At 44.3% G+C, this 21,833-nt stretch overlaps 1 protein-coding gene across 4 annotated transcripts in view; it reads left to right on the top strand.

Annotated features, from left to right (window-relative positions):
- Positions 1-17,961, top strand: part of GCNT3 (glucosaminyl (N-acetyl) transferase 3, mucin type) — a 78,650-nt gene extending 60,689 nt beyond the window's left edge. For 3 of the 4 annotated variants that reach the window (XM_032481067.1, XM_032481065.1, XM_032481066.1), the window contains 2 exons: positions 9,547-9,741; positions 10,930-17,961. In XM_032481067.1, the coding sequence (XP_032336958.1) occupies positions 10,987-12,303 (1,317 nt within the window). In that variant the 5' untranslated portion in view covers positions 9,547-9,741; positions 10,930-10,986 and the 3' untranslated portion in view covers positions 12,304-17,961. Of the gene's footprint in view, positions 1-9,231; positions 9,742-10,929 lie in introns of those variants that run through there. The other variant, XR_004320417.1, reaches the window with a different exon arrangement.
- Positions 17,962-21,833: the final 3,872 nt, after the last annotated feature.

Below are 21,833 nucleotides of genomic sequence, written 5' to 3'. Positions count from 1 at the left end.
TTGTGAACTTTGGGTCAGAAGGTTCCTGGTTTTCAGAATTGGTTTCCAAGCCTTCTCAGACCTGTCTCCGTGGTGCTTTTAAATTCTCCCTGTCTCTCACAGCCCTCCCCTCTTCCTGTCCCCACTGGCCAACCACTGAGCTGGTGGGGCCGTCGTCATTTCCACTTGGACCACTGCAATGTTTGCCCAGTTGGCCTTCCCACTGCCAGTCTTTTCCTCCTTCCTTCCATCCCTGGTGAGCTCTGCCACCAAATAAGGATTTTCGGCCTACAACTCTGACATGTGGCTCCTGGGACAAAGACACCAGACAGCTGTGTCACAGAATTTCTGAACCGAAAGAGCTTGTATTTCAGACTTGGGGTTAGGGGTTAAGAATGAGGTTTAGGGTTAGGGTTCCTACACAGTGAAGAAACTGAGGCCCAGAGAAGCCAAGTAACTGATTAAAGTCACACAGTGAAAGAGTGGAATCTTTCTGAAGAGGTTAGTAAGCAGATTGAATGGCCTTGGGACAGTCCCTGGAAATTGGCTTGTGCATAAATCCCGGATGTTACCCTGTTTCCCCCCTGATTTCCATTGCATAGTACAGGACAGAAAATGTTTCCATTAATGGACCTGGAGAAGGGGGTAGCCAACTAATCCAGGCTTATCTGGCCCCAGTCAGCACCCTAGAGCAGTCCCGATCTGCTTTCCTTTGATGTTAGTATCTCGCCTCCTTTAACCCCAGAAGCGTCTGGCTTCCTTCTTCCGCTCAATGGACCGTGTGGCTGGTTTTTCCTGATACACTCATAATTAATTGTTTGCTTTTCACTGTATGTTTCGGCTTTCTACCAACCCTCTGCCCTCCCGGTGCTACGTGCCTTCCTCCACAGACGCCCCCTGCTAACCTCTCTCTTTTTTTGGATTCTTCCACTGAAACCAACAAGTGAGCTAGTCCCTTAAAAACCTTACTTGCTGCAAGTATAATTGAGACAGCTTGATGTTCGATGCTGTTTACCTTTTCATGGTTGCCCACACCATAGTCTGTATCTGCTTCTTTGCAATGCGGATCTGGATTAGAGCCCACAAGAGTATCTTACTTAAATAGCTCCCGAGGTGTTTAGACTCTGCCACTCAGAATGTGGCCAAGATTGTGTGCTTCCTAATAGAGGTAGTACAGTCCCGTGTGTAATACCAATTAAGATTGAGTTTGTTTGCTTTCTCTCTTATGAATCACGTTCTGATTTCCCCCACAAAATTGCCGTCATTGTGTCGTTTTTCAAAATCACTGACTGGTGTTTACATAATCAAAATCAAATGTTGTTTTGGAACTTGGTGACACCTCCACGTCAAGGCAGCGCTGTTTCCTGAGGTCCCCGTCCCCCTTCCTCCCTCCATTTATTGGTGTTGAGCATTGTCCTTAAGTGCCAAGCCGAGAGGTTAAAAGCTTTGTTTCAAAGCATAGCTATTTGGTCCCTGGCAAAGGGGAAATAGGTACTTCTGTAAGTTAAAATGCGTAAAACCTTTTGGGTAGTGCCAACTAAAAAATTTTAAAGCTGTATAATCTTTGACCTAGAAATTATGCTTCTAATAATTTGTTCCATAAAAGTAATTGCCCACAGGTACAAAACTATGTATCATTTTTTAATGCAGCAGTTTTTATAATTAGAAATGCATTGGAAATCACTTCATTTACATTGATAAAAATGTATTGACATTGACTTTCGGGGTGTATTGTAAAGAGAAAAAGCAAGATTCAAAAAGGCAGGTAAAACATAATCCAAGTTTTGGCATCACCATCATAATAATTATGTATGTTGACATCCGTTGATACGCATTCTTCAGATTTTCTACAAAGATACCATGAGTCAATCATGAGAGTGCTGGATTAGTATCTCTTAGAATTCAGTGACCTTTCTTCCCCTCCGAGATGGGCAGGGTTCATCCATTCAAACACCTGCCCACTCACTCATTCCACAAACATTCGTTGTGCACCTGAGGCAGTGAGAGCGAGATTAAATAGGCTGACTCTGAAACTGGATTGCCTGCATGTGAACCCATCTCATGGCACTCTTTTCTTGGGCAGGTTATTTCTTCCCTTACCCATGATCTACTCTATCTTACATTATGGGTGGGAGAAACGGAGGTCCAAGGAGGATAAAGGCTACGTCCCAGGTGGCTTCCCAGTCAGGGAGAGGCCGAGGCTGATCTAGAATCATAGCTGGAGAGGCGGCCTGGCTAGGGATTGCTGTATTCCTAGTGTGGGCTGCTGGAGTGCAGTAGAGTGGATAAGGGGGTGGGAACCAGGCCAGACACCAGGGTGCAGGCACTAGGGTAGCTGGCCCTGTCACCTACTCGCTGTGAAATCTTCAGCAAGTTACTCAGTGTCTCTGTGCCTTCCAGGATTTGGGGCGAGAATGAAGCGTAAAGTGCGTAAGACAGTGCCTGGCAAGCAGCTTGTCTCAGTGTGCGCTGACGATTATTTGCGAGGCGTGAGGGTTTAAAAGGTGGGCACGAAAGCTTAGTCCTTGTATGAAAGGAATTGATGACATAGTGGAGAACAGAGTGTGGGAAATACTATGATGAGGAAATGCTTTAGGATGTTAAGAAAGTAAGAAAAGGGGGGGGCAGGCAAGAATTCCACCACTGAACCACTCACACTCAAGATTTGCAGATACTGACTGCTATGTATAAAATAGATAAACAGCAAGTTTCTTCTGTACAGCACAGGGACCTATATTCAGTATTGTGTAGTGACCTATGATGAAAAAGAATATGAAAAGGAATATATGCATGTATATGTATGACTGAAACATTATGCTGTACACCAGAAATTGACACAGCATTGTAATACTTCCATTAGAAAGAAAGAAAGTGGGTAGGGGCCTCCGCCCCAGGCTGGAGGGTCAGGGAGAACTGCCCAGGGGAAGTAACAACCAAGCTGAGACCTGGAGGAGGTCGGAGTGGCCATTCCCTCTGGGTGGAGAGAACAGCCTGAGGCAAATTCCGGAGCTGAAACAAAAGCTGTTAATTTCCAAGAGCTGAAAGTGAGGCAGGAGGAGTCCCTGGGCACAGGTGGGGCAAAGTCTGGTATTGTGATCTTGGGGATAAGGCACCTGTGGCCAACCTTCAGCCTGACTACTGCCTCGAACCCTACTCTTTGGCTGACTAATCTTTTCACCCATCAGGTATTAGTCTAAATGCCTCCTCCTCCAGGATGTCCTCCAGGGATCCCACCTTCCCACAGAGCTTTGGGTACACTTGGTACAAGTAACCTTGGTCTTCTGCACACTTTATTGTCACTGCTTGTTTATTGCTCTTCCCTGCCAAACAGTGAGTGACTACTCGGTTATACTTGCATGGTGCTTGTTTACCCGCGCATACTTGTTACCTGTCTCATACATGAGATAAAAGATGTAGGCAGAGGATCCAGGAGCTTCCCAAGGACAAAGGGAGCTAGAATTTTCACTTGCGTTCTTGAATTCTGCAGCTATTCCACCGTGGGCTCGCGTCCACTACCACCTATGGGAAGCAGGTGTGTACTCAGGGTGGATGTGGGCTGCAGAAGCCAAGCTTGGCTGGCCAGGGCCATAGCAGGGCTACAGGAAAAAAAAGGGGGTGTGAGTGAGGCAGGAAAAATGGATGTGGGGTATTAGGAGGGCCATATCCCAGGTCTCGGTTGAGCCCCTAGGACGCACCCTGCCAAGTGTGGGTCCTTGGCTTTGTGCAGGAAAGAATTCAAGAGGAAGCCACAGTTGAGTAAAGGTAGATTTATTTAGAGAGATACATACTGCATACAGTGTGAGCTGTTTTAGAAGGGAAGAGAAACCACGAGGTGTGGCGATTGGGTACTCAGGTTAAAGTAAAAGTTAGGTACACACTCCATAGACAGAGCACGGGCAGTCTCCAAAGAGGAGGGAGCAAAAAGGCCGTGAGGGGCAGTGTTGCCAGTTTTTATGGGCTCCGTAGCTTCATATGCTAATGAATGGAAGGACCAGTCTTACTAGCCTGGGGAAGGGGCTGGGATTCCCAGGAAGTTGGCCATTTCCCACTCTTTGACCTTTGTGGCCAGCCTTGGGATTGTCATGGCGCCTATGAGCATGATATTTATCATGCTAATATATTACAGTGAGCATAGAATGAAGCTCAAGGTCTACTAGACATAAATCTCCCACTATCTTGAGCCTCAGGGCCTCCTGGGAGTTGCCATCCTGGTGTTAATTGCTGAGTCATTCTTTGAATGGTTGTGCCCTGCCCCCTTCACTCCTGGCTCAGTAGGAAATACTGCTCCAAGACAAAGCTGCTCTCTGATGGGCTGGAACTGAGAAGGAAAAGCCAGGCTGGGCTAACTCATAAATCTAAGTTTAATTAGTGTCTGTAACTGATCTGTTCTTACTGGAAAAGTTCTAGTTTACTGATTCCCTGCTTCCCTTTTGTGATGTTGCTGAGCTGTTTGCACCTTATTGGCCAGTATACCCAAGCTTGTAATCGACCCTATAAAACCTCCCACACACGTCTTAGAGGTGCTCAGAGCCCCCGCGCATAAACCTGAGTACTCCAGCCCTACGAGTGGTGCTTGTTTCTTGGCTGGCCTGTCGTTTCTGTAACAGAACTGCAGTATTGGCTTGAAAGGTACCAAGGACCAAATCCAGCCTCGTTGGCCTCTCACCTGCTCAGGAATCCACTCTGCCTTCCTGACCCATAGGTGTGGGGAAGAGACTCGCCAGTGCTTCCTACATCCCTCTTCACCTTTCTGTCTGCTCCCCACCCAGGAAGGTAGCGACTCTCTGCCCGGAGCTGGCATGTTGTCTCAATGGTCTGTGCCTGAAGGATGGACATGACCATGATCGCACATGTGAAACCTTCTAGGGGTCCAGAGTATGTGCAGTTGACTGGACCTTATGGGCTAGGACAGCCTGGAGAGGGCACTACCCTAGAAATACTTCCTCATGTGCCACCCAAAAGGATGGCATGCAGAATTAGCAGTTTTCTTATTTTTATTTTGCTTTTTTTTTTAAGACCAAGAAAATAGAACGAAGATGTACTGTGTGTTGTTTTGTCATGTAATGCATTTCTGTCTTTTCATATATTGGTTGGCGCAGTGGTCATTTTCCTTTAAGAGATCGATCCTATAAGTAAGTGAAGTGGCATTTTGTTAGTGTTGGTGATGCAAGTGTATCTCGTTTAAGTTGCTCTCGTTATAAGAACATCCAATTTGACATTCATTAAAAAGGTAGTTTTACTAGTATTCAGTTAGACATAAATGCATGCACACACACCCACTAGTATTCAGTTAGACATAAATGCATGCACACACACCCACTCACAATCCTACTTTTCCCAAGAAAATGACTGGATGTGTTCACAAAGACCTGCAAAGAGGTTAAAGAAAGAAAAAGCGTGGTTGATTTCCACAGTCAAGGAGAGCACTATTTGGTTGTGTTTCCTAAGATGATTCTAAAATAGCTTTTTAAAAAATTGAAGAGAAAGGTTGCTGTGGCCGCCCCTCAGTCTGCGGTGCTGAGAAGTGGGGCCCACGGCCTTGGTGGAGCATCACCCGAAGGGAGGGAGGTGTTAAGGGAAAGTGGCCGCCTTGATAATTTAGCAAGTCATCTGCCTTGGAACATGAGGAGCAGGGAGGAACTAGTTGGATTCTTGCCCGTGAAGGAGATGGTTTTCTTGCCTCCGCTCAGAAGTTTCCTCTGCATTTAGTGAACTTACTGAGTTCTGTGGGGTTTTCTCTTCTTTTTTTCTTTTCTTTCTTGAATCTTTGTTTTTCTTTCGCTCGGGGTTGTGTGGAGTGTGTCCAGGGGAAGGGAGAGCTTTGGGTGCCCGGAGGGAGTGGAGCTCCGCGGAGGGACTGAGCGCTCCCCCTGGCCAGCCTGCCAGCCCTGCCGGAGCTGCGTTCTTCATCCCCGATTGGAGAGAAAGATGATCATATTGAGTCTTTTAACCATTTCTCTGTGGCCAGAGCTCATAGCTCATCTTCTCCAAGAGCCTACTGATACAGAACACGAAATAAAGTTAGGGCTCCAGGCACCCCCACCCCATCTTCCTCAGTCCCTTGGGTCTCTTTCAAAGCCCAGCTCCAGCCCATCAGTAGCACAGTAACTTGGCTGGCTTGTCTCTTTTTACTTCCTGCCCCTCTGAGCCACGGCCTCTTCTTCTTAGTAGGGACGCCCTTGCAACCCATGACCGCATGCAACCTCGCTCTCCAGGGTTCTCCTAGAGTTCTCCTAATGCCTACTGCTGCTGGGTGCTGAGAGAAAGAACATGACTTCTAGGAGCTTCCAGTCCAATGAGAGGCCGAGAGTGACTGCATGCTAGAGGTAAACACCACCATAATAAGTAAAGAGGGGCATCTGCCAGCTTGTAAATTCACTTAACATGGCTAGATCCCTGCTGCCTGGGGCCTCCTCTGACCCTATTGTGGGGGCTGTAGGGTTCCCAGTGCCTCCATCAGTGTTCATTCCATTGGGTTCTTCCAGATCTACCTCAAGGAGCCTGGCTTTGTGTCTCTGCTCCCCACTGCTGGAACTCTCAGACCATTTCACAAACATACAGGGATTTATAACTTGAAACTCAGAGGAAGCAGGCAAAGCTATTTGCCAGATAAGCCAACTGAAGTTGTGATTAGGAGACAAGGACGAGCGGTATGAGCAGCAAAAGTTGGCTCTTTCAGAAACAGCGCCGTGGTGGTCGTCGTGGTGGGAACTCTGGACTGCATTGGGCTTATTATGTGGCCTGATGTTGCCTTCGCTTTCCATACTGGAGGGAGGTGCGTGCCCTCAGCATTTTCAGTGCTTGGGACTTGTGAACATCTTCATGGCATCCTGGACTCATGGTTACATTTGCCTCCAGGACCATCTGGCTCTGTCGGGCCTCAGCAGGGCAAAAAGAAGCCCTCATGAAGGGACTCATTCCCTGGGTCTGGGTTCCTGCCTGGAAAGTTACCTGGTCCCCAGGCATGCTGGGTCTGGGCTCCTCCCTCTTCCCAGGACCCCACCATCTCTTCGAGGCCAGTGTGGATGGAGGGCGCGAGGTCGGCTGCATTGTGACTTCCGCAGGTTGCCTGGCTCCTGATCTCCCGGGGCCTCTTTCCAGCCCTTCTGTTTCCTCTCCTGCACTTCCCTGGGGCCAGCAGCAGCTCACCCTCCTCTCTGCGGTGCTAACACCCACCACTTATAACTGAGTCTCTTTCTGGAGCCCAGAGAAGGGGCTAATGCCGGTCTCCTCCCTGATCTACCCTATCTGGTCACATCACCAGCATCAACACTCTTGCTGATCCAGAGTTAAAGAATGTTATTTGTCCCCTCTTTGAGCTGTTCTGGGAGTAAATCAGGCCCTTGCGGCCTGTCACTGGAGCCTCCCTAACAGTAACCTTCATCGAAGGGCCACATATGCCGGGTTTGAAGTTGTGTCTCGTATGTGTTACCTTGTTTAAGCTTCACGACAATCCTGTAAAATAGGGAATAGTATTAGCTCCAGTTATACCCAGGAAGTCACTGAAGCACAGAGAGATTGCAAAATGTGCCCATGGTCCCACAGCTAGAAAGTACCAGAGCCAGGATTCAGACCTAGCTCTGTGCTGTCAAAGCCCAGGTGTGCTCATAACTGCTACCCACTTCGTGTTACTAATATATAGATTATTTCAGCCAAACAGATCCACAATTTGTTAATGTTATAGTAGCACACATTTAGCAAATAAGAGTGGATACCTGTTTTGGTTACCTTAAATATCAAATATTCAAACTATTTTCTTTTTATTGAGAGACTTTGGGGTGTGATTTTTATGGGAAAGAAGGTGGGACTTTGAGGGGGCCATCAAAGAAAAGTAAGATATAAACAAATTGGAAAGATTCCTCTAGATTCACATACTGGAGCAAGTGTTTATCCTGTAATCATTTTTGCCTCAGATTTTACAGCTCAACACAGACACACAGAATCTGAGTGACAGAAGCTGGCAGAAGACAGAGCCCGTGGAGTGGTGCCAATAAAAGAGACCCCTTATAGCTCCCTGCTATTGGCCTGTCTTTCTCTATAGTCAGACACAGGCAGAGGAGGTCCAAAAAAAAAAAAAAAAAAAAGACATAAATGCCCTACACCATATTGGGGGCTGCATAAGCAGTTCTTGTAGGAAGAAGGCAACACTAACTCATCTCCGTCATATGCTATTGTGCAGATAAAGTCCACCCTCCTGGACTCAGCTTTGACGTGCGGCGGGGGTGGGGAGTACTCTGCAAACCACGTTGGTGCTTGGCCAGCTGCCCCCTATCGGCTCTGCCAACAGGGGGCGCCGGAGGGCGACAGAGAGGCTGGAGGCGGGACTTCCTGTCTGCTTCCTGTCTACTTCCTGCTTCTATGAGCAGGGCCATGTCAACAACCCCGCGGTGGCGGTTCGGTTACGTAGCGGCCCTGAAGCCAGTTTAGTGACGGAGGACAGACAGCAGCTGCTCAGGAGAGGTCTGGGTCTCAGTCTAGGGGATCGCAACCCTTCTCTGAGCTCAGAGACCCCAGCACCAACTGAGAAGTCCCCTCTCAGAGGCCTGAGTTTCCGCTTCTTGGCACCCTTCTCATATTCTCAATTTAGCACTTCCCGACTTTTCCCCTCGTTCCTCCAGCGTCAGGATGGTAGCGCCTAGCAGTGGCTACTTCTCTAATAATTGAGCATCGTGTACACCCGCGGCCAACTTTCCGTTAGCTGCTTAACAACTTCATACCTAGTTAAGTTCTTTACATCCAGTTATTAAATTTGTTATTTCAAATGTTTGGCCAGGAATGCTGCATTTTTGGAGGAGTGCTTTGGGGGCGAGGCGGAGAGGCGAATAGGGGCAAACAGTGTCAGCAGTTTTGAAGGAGGCACTTTCCACGCTGCAATGCCACAACCCCCCATGGGGCTCCCACTGAAGTCCAGCCGCCTTTAGTGTTGTCCTTTCTTCAGACTGCCCGGAGCCCTGGACTCGCAGACATTAGGGAAGGAGCTCTACAGTTTGAAACCCCCAGGATATTTCTGCAACCTACGGATTAGTAACAGTCACGGAAAGGCAGACAAATGAATTTTTTTGAACAGTTGCCATCGAAGAATGAACTCTGGTTTTCACTGACTCTTTCCTTTAAGAAAACAAAGGAAACAGTCATTGAAGATCATTTTTATTGCTTTCCTCTTGAGTGAAATTCAGGGAGTATTAAGGGAATGTAAAAGGAGTGACATTTGGACTCCAGGCCGAAAGAAGGCAGGAGCATACCTGTGTGTCTCTGTGGTTCCTTCTTAAGGGGGAAAAAGCTTCAGGTTCTAGAATGAGCATCGGCAGGTTTTTATAAATGGTTTTGTGGCAGGAGAGCTTGGGTACAAACTGGGCGGTCCTGGATGAAGCAGCTGCTTGCCTTCTGAGACATTGTCAGCGTGGTTTTTTTTTTTTTTTTTTTTTTTTCCCTGCCTCGCTCACCTGCCAGGAATAACTCGTTCTCAAGAATATGCCCTGGATGACATAGCTGAGCTTGCTCTCTTATCTGAGAGCAGGAAGTCCTGAAGGTGAGTGACGGAGCCTCCTGCTGCTCTTTACTTTGCAGAGATTAAGGAGGAGCCTGATACGGTTTCCTGGACATGCTGGGAATATTAGAAAATGTACTTTCGGAGAGGCTGAAAGAAGACCAGAGAATATGGTATTCACATTTGCTTCCACAGGAATCCAACCAATCTTTCTTTGGGAAGAGAAACACATCGTGGCAAGAGATCTTCCCTAAGCAGGAAAAAAGCTCTTAAAGGTGAGAATTTCCTTAATTTTTCATTTTTTCCTTCCTCTCAGATTCCCCTGAAAGTTATTACTAAAGAGGATACAATCTTAAGCTTCCAAAGAGATCGCAAAAAGGGAGAACAATCATTGCGTGACAAGATATGTCACGTTTTGGTGTCTTTCTCTCCCTTTAGGGATTTTTTTCCCCCTTTAATGTCTGCTTTTCTTGGATGGTACTAAGTACCCTGTATTGTATTTAAAAGGTAGCTGTGGTTTGGAGGAACAAGTATTAGGCTTCTAGACAAAAAAAAAAAAAAAAAAAAAAAAAAAAAAAAGGAATTGGGAGCATGGTAGAGTCCCAGATTTGTGTCTTATAATGTTTGTGATATTTGGCAAGTTATTTAGCTTCTATTTTCCTCTCTACAAAAGACGCCTAATAATACTATATTTCAGGTATGTTGTGAAGATTATAATGGGACAATGTAGAGAAAGATTCCTGGCCTATAAAAAAGCACTCATTAAATATTGCATATTCATAGCTCTGTGTGTCTGTGTGTGTAGATATATTTTAAATTTGAATAGACTGAGAGTCGTCTATATGAATGATTACAATGTATTTGGGGGGATTACATCCAATTTTTTGTGCTTGTGTAAGAACATTTTTTTTTAAAGGGTGTCTAGATACCACATCTAACCAATGAATTATATGTGGTGAAGGCATCTTAATATATGAATTATCTAATCGGAGCGAGAAGTGCACTTGTTCTTTTCAAAGGACTTTGGACTTCTAGAACTGAAGCTGAGAGTCTGAATTTCATGGATTTTTCTCTCTAGACTGATCATTCTAGCTCCTAGATAAAAACTATGTTAGAAGCAGGGTGGGAAGGCACTGGGGGCAAAATGGAACAATGAAGGCAGGGACTTCCTCTTACTCACTACACCTCTCCAGCAGCAGGTACTCAGTTCTGCTTCCCTTTATCTCTCCCGGGTTGGAGGTGGAGCTGGGTCCTAATCCCAGCCCCAGCACGATCAGCTTTGTAGGGTCAGGTGAGAGAACTCCATCAGCAGGCTGGGTGTATGAGGATCCTAGGCGGATCTGGACTGAGGATACTTGTCTAGAGAAGAAATCTGGTTTTGCCATCACTGTGGAGTTGAACTTGATGTTCCTTGAGCCCATTCAGGATTAGTTTGTAATTGAAGGCATTTTGTTCTGTCTAAGGATTTCATCCTCCTCCTTCCCTGTGCACAAACTCTGCCAATCTCCCATTCCACGAAGATGACTTGGTGGAAGAAGAAATTCTGCCGGAGGCATCATCTGTGGGCTTTGGGCTGCTATATGCTGCTGGCCCTTGTTGCTTTGAGACTTTCTCTCAGACTGAAATGTGACGTAGTTTCCCTGGATCTGGAGTCCAGGGACTTGCAAAGCCAGCACTGTAGGGACATCTTGTACAAGTCCCTGAAGCTGCCAGCAAAGAGATCCATCAACTGTTCTGGGATCACCCGAGGGGACCAGGAAGCAGTGATCAAGGCTCTCCTGGACAACCTGGAGGTCAAGAAGAAGCGGGAGCCTTTCACAGACACTGACTACCTCAACATGACCAGGGACTGTGAGCAGTTTAAGGCCAAAAGGAAGTTCATACGGTTCCCACTGAGCAAAGAAGAATTAGACTTTCCCATCGCTTACTCTATGGTGGTCCATGAGAAGGTTGAAAACTTTGAAAGGCTGCTGCGAGCTGTGTATGCCCCTCAGAACATATACTGTGTCCATGTAGATGAGAAGTCCCCAGAAACTTTCAAAGAGGCAGTCAAGGCCATTATTTCATGCTTCCCGAATGTCTTCATGGCCAGTAAATTGGTTCGGGTGGTTTATGCCTCCTGGTCCAGGGTGCAGGCTGACCTGAACTGTATGGAAGACTTGCTCCGGAGCCCGGTGCCGTGGAAATACTTACTGAACACCTGCGGGACAGACTTTCCTATAAAGACCAATGCCGAGATGGTCCTGGCCCTCAAGATGTTGAATGGGAAGAACAGTATGGAGTCAGAGATACCTACTGAGTACAAAAAGACTCGCTGGAAATATCACTACGAAGTGACAGACACGTTGCAAGTAACCAACAAGATGAAGGACCCTCCCCCTGATAATTTACCTATGTTCACGGGGAATGCCTATATTGTGGCTTCTCGAGGCTTTATCCAACATGTCTTAGAGAACCCCAAATCCCAACGGCTGATTGAATGGGCCAAAGACACCTATAGCCCCGATGAACACCTCTGGGCTACCCTTCAGCGTGCACCATGGATGCCTGGCTCTGTTCCCTACCACCCCAAGTTTCACATCTCAGACATGATGGCCATCGCCAGGCTGGTCAAGTGGCAAGACCACGAGGGAGACATCAGTATGGGGGCACCTTATGCCCCTTGCTCTGGAATCCACCAGCGGGCTGTCTGTGTTTATGGGGCTGGGGACCTGCACTGGATTCTCCAGAACCATCACCTCTTGGCTAACAAGTTTGACCCCAAGGTGGATGATAATGTTCTTCAGTGCTTAGAAGAGTATTTACGCTATAAGGCCATCTATGGGGCTGAACTCTGAGATACACCTTGAGAGAACTGCTACCCGAGGGGCAGGAACAGATGTAAACATGCCTAGGACGTGCTGGGACATTGTGGGGTGGAGACCGGGGCTCTGGAATCCACGGCATCCCCCGGTGGAAGGGGACTGCTGTTGGAGTGTGGGTGAGTCAGTCTGTTGCCCTGCAGATGACTGCCCTGGGTGAATGCTGATTCTTCGCTCACCCCACTTCCAGTGGCTCCTCCACTGACTTTCTCAGAGTTGAGAATAAGAACCAGCTACTTGGGTGAGTGAGGGAGGGAAGTGTGGCAGGAGACCCTGGATTTCAGCTGAATTCCTGGTGTCAGCTTTTCCACTCTTTGGAAATGCCATTCCTAGTAATTCTAGGCTTAGTAGAGGGGAGGGGATTTTGATGGAAAGAGAACCTTCTATTTTGTACTATTAACTTAAAAATAAATAGCTTCTCATTCAAATCCTTACCTGTACTTTTTGTCTAGTAAGCCAGAAGTAAGATAAAACAGACTTTCTCTCATAACTGTTGGTGACACTTAAGATCCCTCGAGGCTGGCAAGAGAATCCCATTGCTCCAGAATGATCATGGCAGGCTGCATAAGGGGCAGATTCAGAAGAACATGGAGGAACACAGCTGATTCGTTCATTACTGAAATCCAGATTCATGACTTTAAGGGAGAAGGTGAGGTGATTTGACCAGTTTGACCACCCATATCCTTACGGGAAAATTACAGCACTAATCTTGCCAGCTTCACAGCCAAAGCTTAATGTTCCATAACCAAGAAGACAGTAGCCATTACTAAGGTCACCATATAATGTATTGTTCAAACTGGAACAGATTTTAGTTGAGGGGCTGTAGTATTAATAATTACATTGGGTAACAAGAATAAACTAGGCCTGGTTATTCTGTCTTTATGCCTCTCGAGTCTAAACTCTTATTTAAGTATGTGAATGGAATGGTCAGTGTTCATGGTGTTGTGGCTTATACGTTTCCTTGTGGGGAGACAATTTGTGTGTGTGCGTGCGTGTGTGCTCTCTGCCCCACCCTTCCATGCACCTGCCCAACAAATATTACCGAGTGAACCAGTTTCCTTTCTAAAGCTCCAGAGATAACTGTCAGGTAATTGCGGGCAACTGGCTACTAGTCATTCTCTTCTGTGGTTGGAAAGGGATCCTTTATAAACAGATGAGCATATCTTGTTACATAGTAGAGCTGGTCTACATACAATGTGCTCTGGAAAAGTGATTCATGTCCAAAATAATTTGTGTAATTTGAATGATGTTCCCAATAATATGTCCTGATGTCATTAGTGTGTTTCATTCTGACTGTGATTCAGTTAATCAGGTTTTTTCTCACAATCCGCTTTCCCTGCAACCCATGTGCTCTGACTTAGTTGTCACCGTGCCTGACGCCTTGAATCTTCTAAGTCAGTGATTGCTCCTTGTCAGTTTGTGCTCCTGTGGTAGTGGGCACTGCCACCACCAGCTTCCCTGCATTGGCACACTGAGTCCTCCCCCGCTTGCTGTCAGCCCCACCACGGGGGCGACTAACGACCAGTGATACGCTCAGCAGATGAGCCCTGCAGGGTCTCTTCCCAGCAGTGGCTGTGGACCTCTCCACCCACTAGCCTTGGTGATGGTCCTCGGTCCTCCTCTGAGAGGGGCTGCCAGGGGGCAGAAAAGCTGAGTGCAGGTGTTCTGAGGAAAACGTGGGTCTTTGGCTTCATACTCAACTTTCTCTATATGTTTTTGTGTGCAATAAAAGAGAACTTTTTATAAAAACAAACTGAAAGGATTAAAATGTGAACCTGTCATTTGGGGGAACAAGTTGCAGGAATCCCCCAAGCATTGAAAGTTCCTCTAGAAATACATTTGGGTGAGTAGGAAGTACTCTTTGTTTAATAACAAATGTAAGGTCTTCGTATCAGAAGGGTCACATTTCTCCCCCATTTGCTTAGTGTATTTTAGAAACTGTGCAATTAAACCAACACATCTGTTGATTTTTCCTTTCCTCTGCGTCATATCAGCTTCTTTAACCTTTCTCTGGAAAGGAAACATCTTATTAATGAAATGAGCAACTATGTTTGTATTACTTCTCAAGGCTTGACCTTCCCCTTTATTTTTGATTTGTGGACTATGGGTGAATGTTGTTTTAATAACTATATTTTCACATATTCTGCCTATTGTAATCTTTGCTCTTTTCCTGATCGATTGAAAATTTAAGACAGAAATGAAAGGCAGTTAACCTTGTTTAGGAACGGATGACATAATTTATTTGGGGAGATCAATTTTTTGGGTTAAAAAGGGAAAGAATAATTAAATCCATTACCTGCCTTACATATCTGTTCCTACTTGTTTCCTTTAGTCGATCGGTCATCACAAAGCTAAGTTATGGCCCACTTCTCTATGACGCTTGAGTGTGTGACAAGCAATGAAGTAACTCATTCATCCATTCCACAAATACTGCCTAAGCTGTTAACATGTCCCAGGATTGTTCCTGACACTGGGCATAGTGCAGTCCATGAGACAGACAGGAATCCCCACAATCATGTTGTTCACATACTGGTGGGAAAACAACTCTAAGTAGGTAAGTAATGCATATGCTTGTTAGAAGGAGACAGGTGCTAGAGGGAAATTGAAGGAAGTGATGGAGACCTTGGGAGAGTGGGGAGGGGAGGAAAATTTTAAATAGTGTGGTCAGGGAGGCCCTTACTGAAAGGGCGACATTTGAGTGAACATCTGAAGGAGATGCAGGAATGGTCCAGGAGGATAAATGGGGGAAGAGCATTCTAGGTCAAGAGGAGAGAGGTGTATGGCCCTGAAGCAGGAACACACCTGCCATGTGTGAGGAACAGCAAGGAAGCTGGTGTAAATGGCACAGAGTAAAGGAGGGAGGAGGAAGGATGAAGAGTGTGGGGTTGGGGGGATACTGTGAAGGCCCTGGTGACCCATTACATAGACTTTGTCTTCCCTGAGTGACACTTTAGGCCACTGGAAGGTTTCGAGCAGAGGACTGACATGATCTGATGAACATTTTAATGCTCCGCTGAGGACAGACTGACTGGGAGGCGAGGGTGAAAGCAGGGAGGCTAGTTAGGAGGTTATGGTCATAATCTCAGCACTGATGATAGTGGCTTAAGCCAGGGTAGCAGCAGTAGACATGGTGAGAGTGGTCCGATCCTGGAAATGCTTGGAAGTTTGAGGGTTTGCTGACAGATTGAGTTTCTTTCTGAGAGCAGTGGAGGAGTCGAGAATGACTTCAAGGATTTTGCCCTGATGATAAATTGGATGGACAGAGTTACCGTTAACCAAGACATGGAAACTGCAAAAGTGGTTTCTTGAGGGGAAGATCAGGAGTTCACTTTTGAACATAGAAAACTGGAGGTGCCTGTTAGACATCTAAGAGAGATGCCGAGGAGATGAATGTGACAGGAGTCTGGGTTCAGGAGAGAGATCTGGACTGGAGACACTTACCTGGTGTTCGTCATTTTGGAGATTGTGTAAAGCCAGGAAACTGGATGAGAATCCCAATGGAGTGAACACAGAGAAAAGAGGCTCCTAAATGAGTTTCGGGAGCTCTCCAAAATGCAGAGGTCACAGAGGTGAGGAGGAACCGACAAGAGAAAGTGGGAAAGGAGCGACTAGCGTAGTAGAAGGAAAACAGTATACAGTATTCTAGAAGCCTAAAGGAGAGTGATTCTGCAAAGAGGAAGTTGATGACTATGGCCAAAACTTGAGAATCACTGTAAGACGAGGAGGAGAAAGTGATTATGGCATTTAACAATGTGGAGGTGACCTTGATAAGATCAGCTTCTGTGCAGCGTGGAGGTGAGAACACAGCTGGAGGTGGTTCAAAGAGAATGTGAGAACAACAAGTATAGACAAAAGTTTTGAGTCTTACGCTCCTTTGCTTGGCTTAAAGCAAAAGTACAGTAATTGAAGGTTGTTTGTCTTAAAAATTAGAAAAGTGATAGCATGTTTGTAGGTTGATGGCAAGGATCGAGTCAAGAGGAAAAAGTGAAGGAATGAGATAGGATACTTGAAAGAGTGGCTCTTGGTGAAGAAGACGCGGTAATGATGTAGTTCATGGGAGAAAGGGCCTGTCTGATGGAAGAGTGAACAACAGTTTGCCCACAGTAACAGGAGTGAAGGCGGGGTCGGTGGGCTCACATGCACATAGATGGGTCAATGTGGTGGTTTGTGGAATTCTATTTTTCTTTTTTAACTAACATTTTATCTTAGGCATAATATCCATGTAGAAAAGTTCAAAAATCACAAGTATATAGCTCAATAATTTTTACAAAGTGAACAAACCTGTGTAACTAGAACCCAGATCAAGAAACAGCATTAGCAGCCACGCAGAGGGCTCCTGTGTTCCTTCCAGATTACTCCCCGAGCTGCGGTGAAGATAACCACTGCCCTGACACTGACACTGACACTGAGCGGAACTAGCGGGGCCCTCCTGGGTATAAGCCGTTCCATGTTCCCGGTTCTTGTTGATCGAAAAAGCTTTCCTTTCCTAGGCCTTCTTGAAGTTCCCAAAAGCGGACTCAAACAGTTAATGATTGGAGAACTGGAAAATGCAGGAGCAAAGGAAGGAGCTTGGAAAACAGTCACAGGACTCCTAGTTCATCCCAAAGGAATCTAGATAACAACCTAACATATATCTTGGAGTTGTTCTGCAGAAACTGAGACCCCTCCATTCGGTGCATCACAAGCTCATAGACCCCAGACTGGTTGGAACCAGAAGACTGATGATTAAGATTCCCCAAACCTCACCCTGTTGCCTTTCCACCAACCAATCAGGAAGAATGTCTATGAGCTGACCATGCATCCTGTGACCTCTAATGTTGCCTTTAAAAATTTTTACCCAAAAGCCATTGGGGAGTTTGGGTCTTTTGACCCAAGCATTAGCTTCCTGTTCTCCTTGCTTGGCACCCTGCAAGTAAATACTGTACTTGACTTTATGGCAATCTGCTGTTAGTAGATTGGGTTTGCTGCTTACAAAATGGTGAGTGGTGAGTGGGTCTGAGTTCAGTCTAGTAACTACACCATGGATTCTTTTGCCTGTTTTTGATTTTTTTTTTTTGAAAGTACTGTGTTCCCTTTTGTTTATGGCTCCTTAAACTCGCCAATATGAGTTTCATCTAGGTTGTGTGTAGGAGCAGCGCAATGATTTTCACTGGTGTGTAATATTCCATATATGAAGCTACCATAGTTTACTCATCCTATTGCTGATGAACGTTTGGGTTGTTTTCAGCTTTGAGCTATTATGAATTGTGCTCCTATGAACCTTCTTGAAATGTTTTAAAGAGAACATATGTATACCTTTCAATTGGGTAAATGTGTAGGAGTGAAATTGCTGGGCCATAATGTATACACATGTTTGCCTTTAGTAAAAACTGTCCTATAATTTTTACATGATCTACCAGCAAGGTGTGAGAGTTCCATTTGCTCCATTTCCTTGCTAGTATTATTATCTGTGTTTTGTCATTTTAATTATTCTGGTGGGTGTTGGTGGTATCAGAGTTGATTTAATTTGTATTTCCCTAATGACTGATGATGTTAAGTAGCTTTTTATATGCTTATTAGCCATTTGGATATCCTGGAAGTTCTCCTTTTATTACCTTTATTTTGTTCAGTGAAATAAAGAGCAAGATGATTTTATGAGATGTGTATGGGAGAAGAGATATGCAGGTTTGGAAAGAGGAAAAGATATAAATAATTGTTGCAGAATGGAAAGTGGAAAAGAAGCCAGACCAAGGGAAGAAATAATAATGCCTGGCAGCATTAAGGACCCACTGACATTAGGGAAAGTGAGTCTAAAAAGGAAACCAGCCTCTCAGCCACATTCACCTGCAAGAGTGCAGGCGTACTGTAGGATTTAATCAGTTTTATCATTTATCCCAGCAAGTATGAGAGAGGGGCAAAGAAGTTCAGGTTGTGTTAAAGGGAGTGCTCATAAATATGGACCATGGAGTTCTATCTGGGTGAGGTGGGGAGGGGAGAGGTCGATGATGGGACGATATAAGGGGTATACTGGCGTGTCATGTCTGTGATGTGTTGGGATTGCTTTGAAGTGAGGCATTAGTTCTATTTCAAGGAGTCAATTAAAGATCTATAGTAACAGCTCATACAATTTAATAACACCAACAAAAAAAAAACCAAACAACCCAGTGCAAAAATGGGCAGAAGACCTGAGCAAGCAATTCTCCAGTGGAGACATACAAATGGCCAATAGGCACATGAAAAAGTGCTCAATATCGCTAATAATCAGAGAAATGCAAATCAAAACTACCATGAGGTATCACCTCACACCAGTCAGAATGGCCACCATTTAAAAGTCCACAAACGATAAATGCTGGAGAGGCTGTGGAGAAAAGGGAACCCTCCTACACTGCTGGTCGGAATGCAGTTTGGTGCAGCCACTGTGGAAAACAGTATGGGGATTCCCCAAAAGACTGACAATAGACTTACCATATGATCCAGCAATCCCACTGCTGGGCATGTATCCGGAGGGAACTCTAATTCGAAAAGATACATGCACCCTAGTGTTCATAGCAGCACTGTATACAATAGCCAAGATATGAAGCAACCTAAATGTCCATCGACAGATGACTGGATAAAGAAGTTTTGGTATATTTATGCAATGGAATACTACTTAGCTTTTAAAAATAATAAAATTATGCCATTTGCAGCAACATGGATGGACCTGGAGATCGTCATTCTAAGTGAAGTAAGCCAGAAAGAGAAAGAAAAATACAATATGAGATCACTCATATGTGGAATCTAAAAAAAAAAGACACTATGAACTCATCTACAAAACAGAAACAGATAATCTTACAGTTACTGGAGAAAGGGGGTGGGAAGGGATAAATTTGGGAGTTTGAGATTTGCAAATGTTGGCCACTATATATATAAGTAGATTTTAAAAATGTCTTCTGTATAACACAAGGAACTATATTCAATATTTTATAATAACCTTTAATGAGAATGTGAAAACAAATATATGTATGTGTGTGCATAACTGGGACATTGTGCTGTACACCAGAAATGGACACATTGTAACTGACTGTATTTAAATAAGAAAAAAAAAAGATCTATAGAAACAGTTACATTTGAACTGGGCCATGGAGTTCACCAAATGATGGAAGTGCTGAAGGGTTTTCCAGGTAGGCAAATGGGATTACTGAATGTGTGAAAACACAGGGTGTGTTCGGGGAACTGACCTTAGTGTCTTGTAGCTAAAGAGGAGGCAGCTGGAAATGGAGGCAGGTGAAGGTGAGCCTAGAAGATGGCCAGACTGCTGAAAACCTGTGTTCTGCTTCAACCTTGTCAAGCAGTTCGGACTTTATCCGTAAGTAATGAGGATCTGTAGAAGATATTTTTAAAAGAAAGAAATATTTTTTAAAAAAGAAACTTTAATATGGAAGTCTTCAAACATACACAAAAGGCAGACAGGATGGCGTCCTGAAACTCCCAGGGAGCCGTCATCCAGTTTCAGCAACTCCCAACTCCTGACCAGTCTTGTTTTATCTACACTTATCTCCAGCCCCAACTGGGCTATTTTGAAGTAAATCCCAGATATCATATTTTTTCATTCATTTATTCTTCAGTATGTATCCCTAAATTAAGATTAGTAATAGATATTTTAAAAAGTCAGCCAACTGTACCATACCTAAAATAGTATCAATTCCTTAATTTAATCAAATACCAAATGGTTTTTAATTTCCCCCATTGTGTCATATTAGGTTCTGCAGTGGATTATTTGACACTTTGGATTGATAAATCTCTCACATCTCTTAATTATAGGGTGTTTTTTTTTTTTTTTTTTTTGGCAATTTGTTGAATAAGCTAGGTTTTTTTTCAAGAGTTCCCCATATTTGAATTCTGCTAATAGGATCTCAACAGTATTATTTACCATATTCCTCTCTCCCCAGTACTTCTTGTAAACTGGTACTTCGATTTAGAAGCTTCAGATTCAGGTTTGAATTTTTGTCAAGAAAATTTCATGGTAGGTATTTTGTATTTCCTTTTGCATCACATCAGGAGGTACATATATCTGTTTTGTCTTTGGTTTTTCTTTCTTTCTTTTTTTTTTTAATGTTGGGATTGAACTGTGGAATTTGGAAGTTGTAAGCTTGCTTATAAATTTACCATAACCTTTCAAGTAACTATTTTAGTAGCCATTGATTATCATTGCTTAGTTCTATTATTTCATAACAAATTGCAAAATGGTGGTATCCTGATTCTACAAATCCTTCATTTAAAATTTTTTATAAAACAGAACTTCGCCTTATCAACTGTATTGTTACTCTTAAGTACAGCTGTTTCCTTTTATCAGTTTTCAGAACAATGAATTGATTACCAATGTCAAATGAATTTATGTGTATTCATTTTTAACTCTAGAATTGTCTAAACACATAATTTATACGGTGTGGTTCACCGTAACTATTATTTTGATGATGCTCAAAATGCTTCATCTTTGGCTAATGTGTTTTCCTATCACTGTTGTACCAAATTCTCACAAATTTAGTAGCTTAAAATAGCAGAAATGTATTGTTTTCACAGTTCTGGAGGCCAGGAGTCCAAAATCTGTTTTACTGGGCCAAAGTCAAGGTGTTGGCAGGGCCAAGGTTCCTCTGGAGATTTTAGGGGAGAATCTGTTCCTTGTCTTCTAGCTTATGGTGGCTGCCGCATTCCTTGGCTTATAGTCTCATCACTCCAATCTCTACCTCCACGGTCATGCTACTTCACTTTCTCCTGTATGTCAAAGCTCCTTTTGCATCCTTCTCATAAAGATACATGGGATTGCATTTAGGACCCATCTTAATTATCCTATACTTTGGCCACCCCAGGATTTTCAGTCACATTTGCAAATACTTTTTTTGCTACCTAAGGAAATGTTTGCACATTCCAGGGATGAGAACCTGGTGTCTTTGGGGGCTATTATTCAGGCTACTATAGCCAGTGAGAGCCATTTAAAGTTGGCTCAACTTAGTTTTCATCAAATTTGGAAAATCTTGGCTTTTTCCTCAAAATATTCTCCCCTTCCTTCTTGAGGGGTGCGTATGAAGTGTTGCGGGGTGGTGATATGTAGAGATTTCCACTTGATACAATTCTGCATGTCACTGATGCTCCGTTTTCTCCAGTGCTGTCTCGATGCTGTATTTTGGATAGGTATATTGTAGTATATTTTGGATAGACTTTATTGCGAGATCTTCAATTTCACTGTTTTTTTTTCTTCATTGTCTAATCTGTTAATTTATGTAGCTAAATTTGCATTGCACCTATTTTTTATTTCTAGAAGTTCTTTGTTATTTTAAAGAATATTTTCCATTTGTCATGTTTTAAATACTTGTACAAAATCCGGTTTTAATATCGCTATCTGCTGCCGCTATGTTCCATCATTTCCGGGCCTTTCCCTATTGACTACCTTTTCTCCTAGTTACGTTCCACTTTCTGCTGCTTGGCATGTCTAGTATTTTTTTTTTTTTTTTAAGATGTAGGACATTGTGGGTGCTATGTTGTGAGAATCT

The sequence above is a fragment of the Camelus ferus genome, chromosome 6 (assembly GCF_009834535.1).
Source record: "Camelus ferus isolate YT-003-E chromosome 6, BCGSAC_Cfer_1.0, whole genome shotgun sequence".
In the NCBI taxonomy this organism is placed as follows: Eukaryota; Metazoa; Chordata; class Mammalia; order Artiodactyla; family Camelidae; genus Camelus; species Camelus ferus.
This window is presented reverse-complemented; position numbering and strand designations above follow the sequence as displayed.